Source organism: Canis lupus, chromosome 17 (genome assembly GCF_048164855.1).
Source record: "Canis lupus baileyi chromosome 17, mCanLup2.hap1, whole genome shotgun sequence".
NCBI lineage: Eukaryota > Metazoa > Chordata > Mammalia > Carnivora > Canidae > Canis > Canis lupus.
Window position 1 is genome coordinate 31,890,694 of NC_132854.1, and position 15,939 is coordinate 31,906,632.

Sequence of the window (15,939 nt, forward strand, 5' to 3'; positions counted from 1 at the left end):
GCTATGAAAACATCACACTCTCAGAACAGACAACCAACAAATGCAGCAGTAACTATAAAAGGTTAATTAACTCTTAGATAGGTATTCACTTTTTTTTTAATTTAAAGTGTCAATACTACTCTAAAACCTAATAATTTGAGGTTTTGAAATGCTTTATTTGTTGATTAATTTTCTTCAAAACCAAAGCCATGGTAGTATACGGCTTCTATGTAAAATTTATACCAGAACAACAAGAACAAAGATTGTTATCGATGGTTGTATGCTGAACTATTTAGGACAAGCATAATGTACTCTGAGGTATCTCAAAAAAGCAAGATGTATAATTAATGTATAGAGAGGGGTAAACGTGATAAAGTAAACACAGTACAATGTTATTGACCTAGGTAGCTGGAACACGGGTATTCACTGTAAAATTCTTTCAACTTTGCTGATATTTAAATGTTTTCTAATAAGAACACTAGGAAAAACAAGTAAAAATATAAAATTATCAATATAACCAGCAAAGTAAAATCCCTAACAATCTAGCATAAGTTCATGACTGAACTCTCAATTTTTTCATGTTGGTGGCAGAAGCACAAAAATTTAACTTGTGGTTTCAGTCTACTCAAATTTGAATTGCTAGAGGTACACAGGCAGAAATTTCTGACACCACCTAATAGCCACTGGAAGAAGACACGCATTTAAATAACTGATTTGACCATAAATATTAGGCTTTTGAAAGAAGGTTCCTCCAATAACAGGGTAGCTTTCATTTATATGTTCTTTCCTCACTCTGTCCTGGATTCACTCTGACCCTAATAGAACCAAAAGAGGTTTTCAAATACCACACTAGTATGGCTATTTAGTTTATCAAAGGTTAGCATAATATTCTAGCATAATAGGTATCAATAATTACTTGGAAGAGAACTATAGAAATATTTTGCTTGCTTTTTCTTAAATTTTTTTATCATTTGAGAAGCAAATTATTCAAGAACTACAGGAGGCTTTTATAGAATCTTTTTTGTGTGTAGCTGTATCAGTGAATAGGCCTCAGAACACAGATTATTAAACCTGAATCTGGAAGAGAAGAGAATTAGGATAGATTATCTGATTGACTGATTGAACACGTCACAGTTAATGGTCTCCCCACCTGCCTCTAAATATGGAAGGGAAAAAAAGTGAAATTATTACCATTCTAGTGGTGATACAGGGAGGAAGGAATGAGAAAGAAAAAGAAACCCCCCAATATTCTAGTCTCTATGAAATTCACATCTTAATAAAATTTTTGCCCCAACAGTTTTTGCTCTATTTTTCTACTCTCTACCATTCCCAATTTTCTCTTAACATGCAAACAAATAAAAAATGAACTGACAGTCAAAAATGCAGCTCACCCTCACGTCCCCCTCTCAACGTAATATCAGAGGAGCAGCTTGTGAATGATCTAGACCCCAAAGAGTCCAAGCTTTCAAATGAATCTTCTCGCTTATGGTTGCCTGGAGAAGTAGGAAAATCTCCACGTTCAGCACACCAGATATCACCGTAACCACTGTCCCTGCCACTCCTTTTCAGACAGCTAGTGTCTTCAAGAGCCTAAAAGGAAAGGTTTTTTAAAAGAGTTACCATAAACTTCCAAAATCACGATCACATCATTACTTGTTTGCAGAGCTCAAGTTGTGCTATATTTGGTCAGTAAGACAATGAGATTTCCCTGTTAAACATAAAAAGAGTATCTGGCAAAAATTGGAGTATAAACCTGTAAATGTGTTCCCACAATACTTGGCACTTATGTAACAATAAGGAGGTATTTGGGAAAAAAAAAAAAGGGAGGTATGCAATGTTATTTAATAAAAGTATAGTTTATTTAAAAATAAGGGGGAAACATTTTAATAGAAAGAAGAAAAGCTAATAACACATTCATTTGCTAAAATAAATGATTGATTATTTACATTTATCTGGTAATAAACATGAGAGGAATCAAAGCAAAATGCCAACCTTAATTTTGATACCCAAAAGGAGGTAAGTTAATAGGATTATAGTCAGCCTACCTCCAGGAAATATTTGGAAGGTTTATAATACAATCACTATAACTATTATGGTTTCTTTAAAAAAAAAAAAAAAAAAAAAACAACCCTTAAAAAAAGAAAGAAGGGGAAGGGCAGCAGATATACACCACAGAATTCATTCATTTTCATTGATTATAAAACCTAGATCTGAGCCAAGGAAAGCAGACTTGTTTGTGGACATTCCAAATTTACTTTCCCTGAACCTAAGTGTTTGTTTGGCTCACGTAAGACATATGTAGACATACAACAAACATGATTATAGGTGTGTAAACCATATGGAACTTGATTTAAAAGCATAATTTTGGGGGAGCCTGACTGGTTCAGTCAGTAGAGCATGGGATGCTTGATCTTGGGATTGTGAGTTCGAGCCCCATGTTCGGTGAAGAGATTATTTAAAAATAAAATGTTTAAAAATACATATATATAAATACATTATTTTGAATAACATTTCTCTATGATAATGTTAATAGCAAAATAAAACTGAACTTTTTAAAATTAGGATTGCAATAAAATTACAAAGTCCTTAGTATAGTCCCAATATATAGTAATCCAAGAATAACTAATAACTAATTTTTGCCTCAGAAAAGGTAAGTTGGTCATTAGTATATAAATCAGAAATGCTAGCTGCAGATGAGCAAAGTACAGAGACAGCTTAAAGAATATAATACTAACAACCAGATGTAATATGTGAATTGAATCTTGATTAAATCAGAATTCAGATAAAAATAAGACAGAAAAGAAAGTCAGGAGACAATTGGGAAATTTTGAATATGGACTTAATATTAGATAGAAGGAAATATTTATTAATTTCCTTCAGTATAATAGACATTGTAGTTATTCAGAAGAATATTTTTACTCTTAAGAGATGTATGCTGAGTTTTTGAGTGAGAGATCTGTAATTTACCTTGAAATGATTAAAGTTAAAAACAGATAAATATAGTCATGTAAAGCCAGTAGGGGAAGGTGTTAATAATTGAATCAGATGGTACATATCTGGGTATTTGTTGTACAATTCTTTCAACTTTCAATTATGAACATTTTCAACATATGGATAACATTGAAAAAAATGTGTACAATGCATAATTAGCAGCTGTCTTGGACATACTTTTGGCTGAGACTGGATCTGTCAATTCCTGGCTCAAATGTCTGACCAATGTAGGAAGCACCCATAAGATCTAGTAGATTTATGTGAGATCTCCTTTTTGTTAGATGCCAGACACACTGACATTAGAGTTGACATCTACTGTGAAAATGTAAGCACCTACATCTTGTACTGTATTTCCAAGGAGCTGGGGGAGCTGGGCCTAGAGCTGAAACCACCAAAATACTTCTCGAAATATAAAAAAATTTTAAGTACATCTTTCATTTCATCAGTTTTCTCAGACATGTACTCGTTGAAGTCCAGAGTCCTGAACACAGAGTAAGATGACTTTTGACCTCATAAAATGTTCAAGTTATTGGTGATGGGTAACCTCAGTTATAAAAGAACCTGAGTCTGGCCCTGGTACCTGGTTTTTATGAGGACTTCCATCTGACAAGTCATCTAAAATGAATCACCTCCAGTTTATATGATGACTCAGGTACAACAGCTTACCACGTAACTTTTTTAATTGACATTTTATATTGGCCATTAAGCATTTTCTATTTCAGTGTGAAACATCTGAACACAATAACTTTTTAACTGAACAGATGCAAAACAGTGATCATAGATATTTATACAGTTCTTATGGCTATCCTCATCCCCATGGAATGGAAACAACTGCAGTTTTATCTATCAAAATGTTTTATCGACTCTGGTTTTGACACTGCTGGCAGGAAATAGCTTTTAATAAAGCATTCCCAGCACAAATGCTGTACTAGGATTATTCAACCTGAGTCAGACTGCCATAAAAAGAACCAAAGGCGTAAGAGAGCACTAATACAGGAGCCAAAGTCCCATATTATTTTTAACCATAAGTTTTCCTAGCTGACATAACTGTAAAGCAAGGTTCTGCTCATATCTCAAGCCACCTGGACATTCATCCATCGCTATCTTATCCTCTCCCACTGTGGTGACCTATCTGTTCATCTGTCTCGGTCAGACAGTAGTACTCTAGGAGGATGCGCCTACTGTGAATGTTCTCCCAACATTTATAAGGCTTGTGCAGAATAACTCTATAACCTGTATTAACCATTTCAAGCAATTTGAGGGAAACTCCCTCAACTCTCTATGATTCAAAAATAATAAAAAAATCAAGAAGGAATATCTTAACCATCTAAGCTCTGCAATCTCCGCTTTTACAATGTATGTGGCTGGGCTCAGGCAAAAGTATTTGAAGATCAGAGTAGATGTAAGGCAAGGTGCTCATTTTCATCCTGACCTAAAATTTCTATCTTCCAATCATGGTAACTAACTTTTATCACATCCTTACCATGTGCCAGAGATTAATGTTAAATACCTTCTTGGGACAGTATCATTTAATGGCCATAAAAATCCACAGAGCAACTACTATTAATTAGATGATGGTGTATTATTTTAGCTACTTATTTTCTTCTGAGCAATGCAAATTCCCCTATGTAAATATTCCCCTGGGGGAGTTAATTTTCTTATTTGGACCTTTGAAATGAAAATCTGATAGAGCTATGGTCAGCCCTGGCAGTTGACTCCCCTCAAACAATCGTTAAGCATTCAAAAGCTATAATACTGATTCCAAGATATAAAGGACTAGAAATGTGTCTAAGATGAAAGATTCTAATTTAAACCCCTTACCACATTACATGTAACAGCATTCACTGCTCTCTAGAAAACAGAAGCAATATGGCAGAACTATGAGGAAATTGGGAGTATAGAGGCATTAGAGATATAATGACCCATAACAAGATATTAAGATAGAGAAACTGAGTAATTTTTACACATGGTAATATATCCTGAAGCAGCTCTCTACAACAAGTTGAGTTCCTAATACAGAAAGAGCTAAGTTATATCAAGTGCCTTACAAAAGGAAGCAAATGAGCAGGTCATTGAATTTTCTAAAATTAAGAAATAAATAGCTAGACTCACTCCTTGGTGGTGGGCATATAAGACGAGCAAACAAATAAAATCCCTTTCTACCCTATAAAATCTAGAGTGGAGCACATATAACAGGAGCTGCCATATTTGTCAGAAGGCAGGAAGAAAGAAGAGGAGAAGTGGAAGGAAAGGAATACAGGGAGGTGTGGAAGAGGAGGAAAAAGTAGTAGTACTAGGAGCAGTAGTCATCTCATCCAGATGTGGTTTCCTTACCTTAGTCAGAGCTTGTCCTAAAAGATTCTCAAATGCTTTCAAATTAAGATAGGGTCCATTATAGTACGGGTTACTTTGTGCTTTTCTTCCCAACCAGTACAGTGTTATCAAAACCTTGAAAAAAATTCCACAAAACAACAAGATCAGTCTACTCAGTAACTAACTGCAAGTCCTAATGCAGGTGAGCACTCTAGACAGAAGACAGCGTATCTAGGTTGAAAAGTAGATTTTCTTCTCAATTATGTGAAGGAGAAGAGTCGTTAAAAGTGTTAATTATTCTTAGATTTCTGTCTCTGAGCATATTCTCAGACCCAAAGCTCAGATTCCAACAGGTATTTGCATACTCTACTAGTACATACAAAGGAAAACATTTATGAAGACAGCAAATTATACTTTTAAAGTAATTAATTTTTCCAACAAACAGATTGAACCCTTAAAATCAGTGGTTCTCAGCTTCCTTAATAAGGAGATCTTGTGGGACACCCTGGGTGGCTTAGCGGTTGAGCGTCTGCCTTTGGCCCAGGTTCTGATCCCAGTATCCTGGGATCGAGTCCCACATTGAGGTCCCTGTGGGGAGCCTACTGCTTCCCCTGCTTCGTCTGCTTCCTCTGCTTATGTCTCTGCCTCTCTCTCTGTGTGTCTCTCATAAATAAATAAAATCTTTTTTAAAAAATAAGGAGCTCTCGTATTTTTTTAAAATAAAGCTGTCACACTTTTAGAAATTCTTCTAATATGCAGAATGTTAGACATAGAAGTACAGAGTTCTTAAACATTCGGCATTTTCACTTAAAGTCTGACCTGATGGTTTGACAAACTCCTCTGAAGATCCTGAAGTATGTTTAATTTGCCTTTCCCAGCTTTCTCACGTGTAAGGAGCCACTCCCCAGGTTTCATCTCCCCTCTTTCACCCCGTCAGAGGACATACAGTTTTAAGCTTATTTAAAACTTTGAGTTCCCGACTGGTTGGCTATTGGCAACAATTCCATTAGAAAAAGGATTCACAGTATATATCAGATATTTTTAGATCCTGTTGCCTTATTACAGAACATGTAAGTAAAAAAACCATTAATAATGTTCCCTTAAATATAGCTTACATTTTTCACTCTCCTATCAGTCTCTTCTTGCCTGTAAAGAGAAAAGAAAATGCCTATTAAGTAATATCTACGAGCCTTAAATTATTAAGTAGAAAAAACTCATTTTTGTTCTAAAATTCCATGAATATTAATACCACCTGGACATTCAAAAACCTTGGATGGCATATTAGCCATCAGAATTTTCCATATTCATTGATTTCATGAAATAGAATGGGTCCATTTTCTATAAAAAGCAAGGTTGTCCTTTTCTCATATTTTTCATTACAGTCTGATTTTTATAAACACACTATTTGCATTTTTTGTATTTTTATTTTAAACAATATTTAAACCCATTCAAAATGTGGGGGGGGATGTCAGTGTGCCTCATGGCACAAAAATGGGAAAAAAAAAAAAAAAAAAACCTTAAGAGCAGGGGAGGGGCAAGGGGAGTTTTGCACTGAGTTTTCTTTTCCATTGTCCATGGGTTTTTCACCTAAGTTTCTCAGAGTAAAATGCTCAGAGATCAGATCATGGTCCTGCAGATGCTGAGAATTACAGTTTAAGAAACGACCATGAAATCTCTCCCCGAAGAAATTTCACTCTGTCACAAGAATCCTGAGTTTTCTTCTACATCTGTAAAAGGGCATGATATTTATGGGAGAAATTAAAAGGAAGCAGATGTCACCACAATGTTGAAGAAGTATCTAGGTTGAAAAGTAGATTTGTTGTTACTTGACAAAGGGGACCCCCTAAAACTAATGTGCTTCCTGTCATTAGACACGCTGAAGCAGGATTGTTACTAATTCAAAGACTGGAGAAGACAAAACTAGGTGACTTCTAGCCTAAAAGTCTGTAAGTGGTATATTTTCAAGATAAAATGTATAAACATATATGTCATACGTACACAGGAGATATGTAAAATACATATCTAACATATAAGACCCATATACAGAAAAGAAAAAGAGGAGAGAATAAGCTCACAAACATTGAACTTAGCTTCCAAAGAATCAGTGAGACAGCTCCAGCCATTCTTTTCCATAAAACAATCATGAAGTGAAATGTACCTTAGAACAACATGCACCTCTACCTTCTCCAAAAGAGGACAAAAGTAAAATTTACAAGTTCTCATACTACTATGGAAATTTAAGCTGGTATAACTACTTTAACTTTTAATTTATTTGGTAATAGTTATAAAAGCTGAGTATATGTATTCTAGGACCCAGGAATTCCAATCCCAGGTATATACCCAACAGAAATGTTTACATATACTCACCAAAAGTCATATATGAGGTTTACAAAAGCATCTTTCATAATAGAAACAACTGGAAGCTGCACATGCATCTTTAGCAATAGAACCCATAAATTATCAATGAAATATTATATGGCCATAAAAATGAACAATCTGCAACTGCACAGAACCATGTGATTCAGTCTAGCAATAAGAAGCAAAAGCAAAACCAGACACAAACAGTACAGATTGTAATTTTCATTCATAGGAAGTACAAAACAAAGATATGATGTTAAAGAGAGTAGTTACCCTTGTGGGGCCCTTCCCTCCATAACAATAGCAAAAGGAGGAGTCACGGATATTTTCCTTTCTTTTGATCCGGAAGCTGGCTATCCAAGTGTGTCCTGTCTCTGAAGTCTCTGAATTATACACTTATAATGTATATTCTATATATGCATATTATATTTCAAAAAAGTAAATCAAAAGAATCAACTATACAACCTAAGTGTTTATCTCTTCATAGCTTACCTCCTACGTAAAAAAAAAAAAAATCATCTTGTAAAAATCAACATTTAACTTTGGAAGTAATTAATGGAAGAGGATCACTTAAACCTGACCATACTCCAATAAAAAAAAATACAAAAATAAAATAAAATAAAATAAAAAGCACATAGGGTTATAAAATAGACAGCTTCTTTTAGAAGAATAACCAACATACACACCTCAGAAATTAAATTATTCAAAGCACAAGTATTAATACTCAACACAAAGGACAGACCATGCTGAAAATTGCCATTGCATTGAAAGTGGGATGCTTTTAGTAGAATATCATAAGCACACTGAGGGCAAAAAGAACAACAGAGCACTCTTGAATCCCTGACCTCCTTTCCACATCCCTCCATAAAGACTTCTCTTCCAACACACTCCTTTGCCATTTACTTTTTATTCTGAGGAAGCAATCACTATAAATCCAAGTATGGTCCATTCTGTAATAAACACAATATGCAGTAACCTTGGCACTCTAATCTTTCACGCACTTTATATTCCCTTCTAAGTAAGAGCATTTATAATGTGCTCTTGCATACAATGATACATAGGCCAGCCAAATTAGTATCCTATCACTGAAATGTAATGCCAGGAATTCAAGTAGTCAATGATTTGCTGGAGTCAATAAAGGCCACTCTCTGACACACAACAAACAAACACACCCCACTGGATGGAAGTCAGTGACCACATGGCTTCTTTGCCTTCTGTGGCCAATGGGCACAACCCCAAAACCTTTTAAATAGAACAGGCTTGAGGGGAATCTCATGGTAAGGCTGACTTTCCATGAGCCAACGAAGTTACTGCCCAACACAAAAGAACCAAAAATAAGCCAGCACAATCTACAAAATTGGCTAACTTCTCCATAAACATTTCAAGAGTTAATACTGGTGCAATGCCATGTTTAAAAGCATAGGCTTCAGGTCAGTTCTGGATCCTACTATGTTCACCTAAGCAATTTGACTATCAGAAACTTCCATTTCCTTCTGATGAAACTGGGGATAATGCTCCCCAGAGTTCAGTAGATTAGGAGGAAATATACACAGGTACTTAGCAGAATCCCTAGCTTCATGGTAAGTGCTCATCAAGAAGCAGTTATCACTAGACTATAAGCTATGTGAGGGTAGAGCCCACTTATTCACCAAGCTGCACACAAATGCTTCCTAGTGAAGTCATGCTGACCTAAATATTTAAAATTACAACCAGCTTATCTGACACTCCTCATCTCTGCTTTGTTTTTTGTACTTATAACCATCTACTGCATGTATTCATTATGCCTCTCCTCCACCAGAATCCAAAAGGATTTTGGGGGTTTTGTTTACTGCCATATCTCACCTGTCTAAAGACACGTCTAACACCTGGCAACCACATAATATTTTATTAACAACACCTAGCATAATGCATGGTACACAGATGCTCTCAAATATTGACTGAACATATTTATTTTGCTTACAGAAATCTAAGTTAGCAAAAGAAAGCCTAAAATCTCTGGAGATTTCTAATAAATATTCACGATGACAAAGAACAGTTAAATTGCATTAGCTTGCTTAAAGCATATCCAACTGATTCAAATTGTACTGATATCCATAATGGGGTTTCTTTCTTAAAATACTATCTTTAAAATTGCAGTAAAAGGGAATTCTTTATGACTGTACATTGTTAAGGCCAAAAAAGGGGCAGAGATTCAAAAACAAAAACCAACTTCAGAGTGCTAAGTACAAAGATGAAATGCTAATCTCTGCAATGAAAAGCTTCCCATCAGAGCTCTGAAAGATAAAATCCAAAGAATCTAAACCTTCCTTGAAACCAAAATTTACCATCCTGGAATGGCTTACATGGTGGCATTATTTTTGCCTCGGGTACCATGAGGGAACACTTCCCACATCCTAATAAGAAAGATAAGACGTGTGGTTCCACCTGCCACTCCCTCAAGCTTCTCTGGCTAACAAGGAATCTGAAATTCTATAAGGGGCTCAAGTATAGCTTCCTACCGTACCTATCTCTTCCCTGCCATACATATTCATCCTTGTTTTGGCCTCTAATCCTATAGCCCTATAGTCCTCCTTTCCTGCCCAGAATAAAGCTTCTACCTTTGTTCCTCAGAACAACTGCAACTCACTGGGAGATTCTGTCCCCAGGCATCCTTCCCAGAGGTGACTTCCCAGAATGAGTAAGATGGGGATGCCTGCTAGGGACTCAGCCCTTCTAGAATTAGTTTGGCCCTGCCCTGAATGGCACCAGCTGACCTGGATGTCGCCTCTTCGGAAACCGGGCTGATGTTACAGAAACTGGACTCACAAGATACTTGGTCCCTCTCCAAGCCACTAAGTAATCTCTGCCCTCCAGTTGTTGCTTATGAAGTCTGGCCACCTGTTCACAACTTTAAAAATATTTCAAGAAATGAGGCTCTGAGTCATGATTTCATAAGCAATCACAAGCAGAAGTGTGTGGACAGCATCTGCTTTCAATCTGTCAGACATGTACGAGGAAAGGGGGAGTCACATGTGTGGCAGTGGGAGACAGCGGAGACAATGCAGAACAGATGTCCTTCTCAGGACACCAGTGGCATTATTCTTATATATGAAATGAGATGGCTGCCTCCACATAAACTAAAGGGTACTGAGTGAAATTTTCAAAAACATAAACAAGCAAATAACTCCTAATACTACTGAGGAAATGGCTTGTTTTTATTCCAAAAAAAAAAAAGAAAAATATTCTATTTTTCTATTAATGGAAGCTCATCCACTGCATTATTTAATAGAGAGCAAATACCACCACCTTTCCTTAATGACTGCATCAAGCAGGAGGAAGAGACCTGTGAACAACAAGATCAAGATGAATTCTTAGAATACTGCACTTATCTTTCCTTCTCTCTAAGCTGCATTTAAAAAAACTGAAATTCTTCCTTTCCTCCCACCTTCATCCCTAAAAATGAAACTGCATTCCATTGGACAATCTTCCAGTAATGCTAGACACATGTGACTCATAGATTTTCATCTCCCATGAAACTTGCAGAATGCAGTTCTACCTGAATGTGGAAACTGTAAAAATGTCAGTTGGGAAAATAGCATGAAATCTGGAGGTAATTAGTGAGCACAAATAGATAAACTCAATGATTTCTGAACTTACCTATGTGAGAAAAAACTCCTGGAAACTTAACAGTTTTTGCCCTGGCAACATAAAATGCTTTTTCCAAACATGACAATCAAGTGAGTAGTGCTTGTTAAAAATAATTTATTAAATTTCACACCCTCCCACACCTACTAAGAATAGCTAAGTTTCACTCCAAAAGAAAGGAAGAAAACTGCATGCATCTGAAGACACTGACGCTGCCTAAAAAAATGACACTGAAGCTGAAAGGTTGGTTTTCTTTCTAACCCTCAGAACCACATATTCTTTGTAATTCTCTTCTACTTTATGCAGTGTTTGCTGTCACATACAAATGATTTCACACTGGAGACTTACACACATATATTCTCCATTAGACTGCAAACCAGAAATGGTCAATTTTCAATGCAGGATGGAGTACCCACTATGTAGGCAGTGTACTAAATGGAATTACACATTCAACTATATCAAATATATTGGGGAGAGGCTAGAGAAGATGTCAATTAGGGACTTACCCATATTTCCTTCTATAGGTAACAATGCCAGGTAGCAGCAGTAATGAAAATAGTGGGTTTTGGTTTCAGACATGTTAAGTTTGAGACACTTTACAAAGTAGAAATGGGGATTAATTGGTAATTAGACACACAAGATGTTCAAGCTAGGAATCTAGGTTGGATATATAATCTGCAGAACTGTCTGCATAGAGATGAAATGTAAGGTCACAAGGCTAAAATAGTATCACCTAGAAAATAAGGGTAGAGAAGTCTAGGGACTGAGCTCCGGAAAACCCAACACGTAAGGGTTAATAAGTAGAGGAGAAACCAGCAAAGTTGACAGAGGACCATCTCCTGTGATGGGAAGAGTGGCATGCCAGGGGTAAGGGAAGAAGGAAGAGAAACCAAAAGGGTCAAAAAATGCTGTTGAGAGAAGAGCTGAGGAACTACTATTGGATCATTTTTAAACTGTGTAATATCCTACATGCATATACACAATGACTAAATTGCTAGTTGCTTCTCCTCAAAGGAGGGAAAATAATGAATTGTCAACAAAAATCTTGTCAAAACCATTCTTGTGGGGATCCCTGGGTGGCTCAGCGGTTTGTTGCCTGCCTTCAGCCCAGGGTGTGATCCTGGAGTCCCAGGATTGAGTCCCATGTCGGGCTCCCTGCATGGAGTCTGCTTCTCCCTCTGCTTCTGTCTGTCTGTCTCTCTCTCTCTGTATCTCATGAATAAATAAATAAAATCTTAAAAAAAAAAAATTCTTGTCTTAAAAGTACAATTTAGGAGAATACTGAACTACCTATCTCAGGTATCCTTCTAAATGCTCAAACCCATGCTCAATGGCAATATGAAAATCAACTATAAGCATAAATCTTTTAGTACCATGATACTGGAATGTGCTAGATGAGGTACTTTCAGAGTCAGTGTCTCTCAAACTGTGTATCATGAAACATGAGAAGATAGCAAAATTTTAATAGGATTTAAGGTAGAAAATTTTTCCCAGGTGTTCTACCTTTTCTTCTCAAATATACACAACAACAAATTAAAGTTCTAAGAAGTCCTGCAACAAGAGATCCATTTTACTTAAATTTCAAAAATTTTTTCCATGTTTTTTGGCCCAACTGTTATTAAGATCTTAAAATTTATTCATGAGAGACAGAAAGGCAGAGACATAGGCAGGGGGAGAAGCAGGCTCCCTGTGGGGAGTCCAATCCGGGACTCAACCCCAGGACCCTGGGATCACACTCTGAGCCAAAGGCAAACACTCAACTACTGAGCCACCCAGGCGCCCCAGGGACACTGTTATTATGAAGTATTTTGCAATTGTGCTCTGTTTTAAGCTTACTTTATGCTTCATTATATAATGTATATTAAAATAATTATCTTTATTAAGCACTTCATATTAATCATGACATTGACTATTATACATTATCTCCTTTAATCCCCACAACCATCAAATGATTACTGGGACTCCAAAAGCTTAAAACTTTCCCAGAGTCATAAAACTATTAAGACTTCATGTGATCCATACTTTCCATTGACTATAATCCATAGACTAAGACCATGTTAGGTATTAGTACACACTTCCCATCATCATATATTTTTTAAATAATTTACCTTTTTTAATTCTGAAAAAACAATTGCCTCTATGTTATCCTGAAATAGGTCTCTCAATATTCGCTCGAAGTGTTGACTCAAAACCTATCTATGGCAATTACCATATCCTGTGTAAATCTGTCTCCCAGAGACAATGTCAGAATTTCCCCATTACTATCTTTTTGGCAAAAGTTTAGCTCATTATGAGATTCCACATAGGAAAAACTACCAAAGCACTTTCTAGAAGACTTATAAGTAAATGAAATGCATCATGATAATTCTCAGAGTGAAAGAACAACTGCAAGGTACAGATTTCCTGTACTTCACCCCTGCTAAGCCAGTTTCTGTAAGACATGTACTTATCAACTATAAATAAGTAAGATTATAAGTTAAACACAAATAAGATGAAATGGGAAAATCTTTTGGTTTCCTGAAGGCACATGTTCTTATATTAAAATAAAGCTGTATCTACCTTTAGGTTCATGAAAATTAAGATATATATATATATATACATACATACATATATATATATATATATACACATACACACACACACACACACACACACATATTTATTTACTTGAGAGAGAGAGCATGCACATAAGTGAGGGGAGGGGGGGAGGGAGTAAGAGAGGCAGACTCCCCAGTGAGCATGGAGCCTGACTCAGTGGACTCAATCTCAAGGTCCTAAGATCATGACCTGAGCCAAAATCAAGAGTTGGGACTTAAATTGCCTAAGTCACCCAGGCGCCCCAATTGAGATATATTTAAAGTGCCTAGCATGTAAAAACTTCTTTCCTTTCTGATACACATGAACATTCTTTGCGGCAAAGCATAAGAGTATATAAACTGTTATCAGTAAGCTATCATCCTGATTCCTCAGCTGTAATTTATGCAAAATGAGCTATGTGTGCAGATAGTACAATTCCATAGTCAAAGTAATACACACTAAACTATTTGTTTATCCTACACAGTCACAAGTCTCCATATTGCTTAGAAGTAAATTATTCTCTCTTGCCTCTAACTTATACTTGTTTCAAAATTTTAATTTCCACTATGGGAAAAATTAGGACCCCTTCCAACCTCAAAAAAAATCCCTAGCCTAATTTTATCATTTTAGTCCTAAATTTTGCCTGTTCTAAATACACTTCTCTTTATCTAATGTTTGTGGGGGCAATTCCAAGATAGAAAAAAACCTTAATTTTTCACAATTTTATCTAATCCAAAGGTTCATGGAGGCAATATAAGTTTAGAGCAGGGAGGGTTTCTCAACCTTGGCAGCATTAACATTTTGTACTGGATAAGTTCCTCATTGTGGGAGAATTATACTGTGCATTGTAGGGTATTAAACCGCATTCCTAGCCTTATCCACTGATACCAGCAGCACTCCACTCATACTTGCCATGACAATCAAAAATGTCCTCAGACATTATCCAATGTCCCTTGGGGAGCAAAATCGCCCATGGTTGAGTGAGAACCACTGTTTTAGAGGATCTAAGAATTTAACTCCTCTTAAAGCACACTCAAGGTTCCTATGGGCTGAAAATCAGTGGAAAGGGTCATTTAATGACTGCAATCTAGAAAAAGATATCAAAAGTGTAAGCAAAGCAAACAGCCATGCAATGACTACACACCTGAGAAGTTAATGAAAAACATCCTGGTATATCCAAGGGCAAGACCTAACTCAGGGCCTGCATGGTAGCTGACACTCAGGAAATATATACTGAATGCTCAAAGAATTGCAGCTCAGTATAAATAAGCTAGGAGCCCAGAGTTCTCATTATCCCAGAAAAATGCATTCAAGCTTGCTTATCCTTCAAATTTAAAGTAGTAAAAAATCATCATCTTATTTTCTCTATCATGGTCATATTAAAATATGTCCTGTAACATCTGACCAGTTTAGATGGTCCTCCAATTAAACCTTATTTAAGCCATTACATAATAATATATGAGGTCCCATTTTTCATGCAATCCAGAATGGTTAGGTACATTCTTTAAAATACTACTGTATATAAAATATATTGTATACTGATATTTCATAGTGTACTATTGTAAATTTTCCTAGTTTAAACACGAATATTCCATCTCCAATTCTTTATTTTTTGTTCACAATATTGATAATTTGAGTACTATCCTAGACAAGAATAACAACACCCCCTTCCCCCAAAATGTTCACACTGTAATCCCAGGAATCTGCAAATGTCACCTTACATGACAAAAAGGATTTTGCAGGTGATTAAGTTGATGATTTTGAGACAAGGCATTATCCAGGATTATCAAGTTGGGCCCTAAAAGTAATCACAAGTGTCCTGATAAGAGAGCAGAAGAGAAAGGCTTAACTGCTATCGGAGAAGGAGATGTGACCGTGGAGACAGAGAAAAGAATGATGCAGCCAACAGCCAAGGAACACCTGCTGCCTCTAGAAGGCAAACAACAGATTCTCCCTCTAGAGCCTCAAGAAGGAACCAGACCTCCTGACACCTTGATTTTAGCCCCTGAAGACTCATTTTAGACATTTGACCTCCAGAACCATAAGAGAATATATTTATGTTGCTTAAGTCACTGAGCAGTGGCCACAGGAAACTAA

At 36.3% G+C, this 15,939-nt stretch overlaps 1 protein-coding gene across 41 annotated transcripts in view; it reads right to left on the reverse strand.

Annotated features, from left to right (window-relative positions):
* The window catches only part of LMO7 (LIM domain 7), a 197,460-nt gene that overhangs the window by 52,773 nt on the left and 128,748 nt on the right, over positions 1-15,939 (reverse strand). For all 41 annotated transcript variants that reach the window (XM_072782765.1, XM_072782754.1, XM_072782760.1 and 38 more), the window contains 3 exons: positions 6,399-6,429; positions 5,305-5,418; positions 1,371-1,569 (listed from right to left, as the gene is read on the reverse strand). In XM_072782765.1, coding sequence (XP_072638866.1) covers positions 1,371-1,569; positions 5,305-5,418; positions 6,399-6,429 — 344 coding nt within the window. The remainder of the gene's footprint in view (positions 1-1,370; positions 1,570-5,304; positions 5,419-6,398; positions 6,430-15,939) is intronic.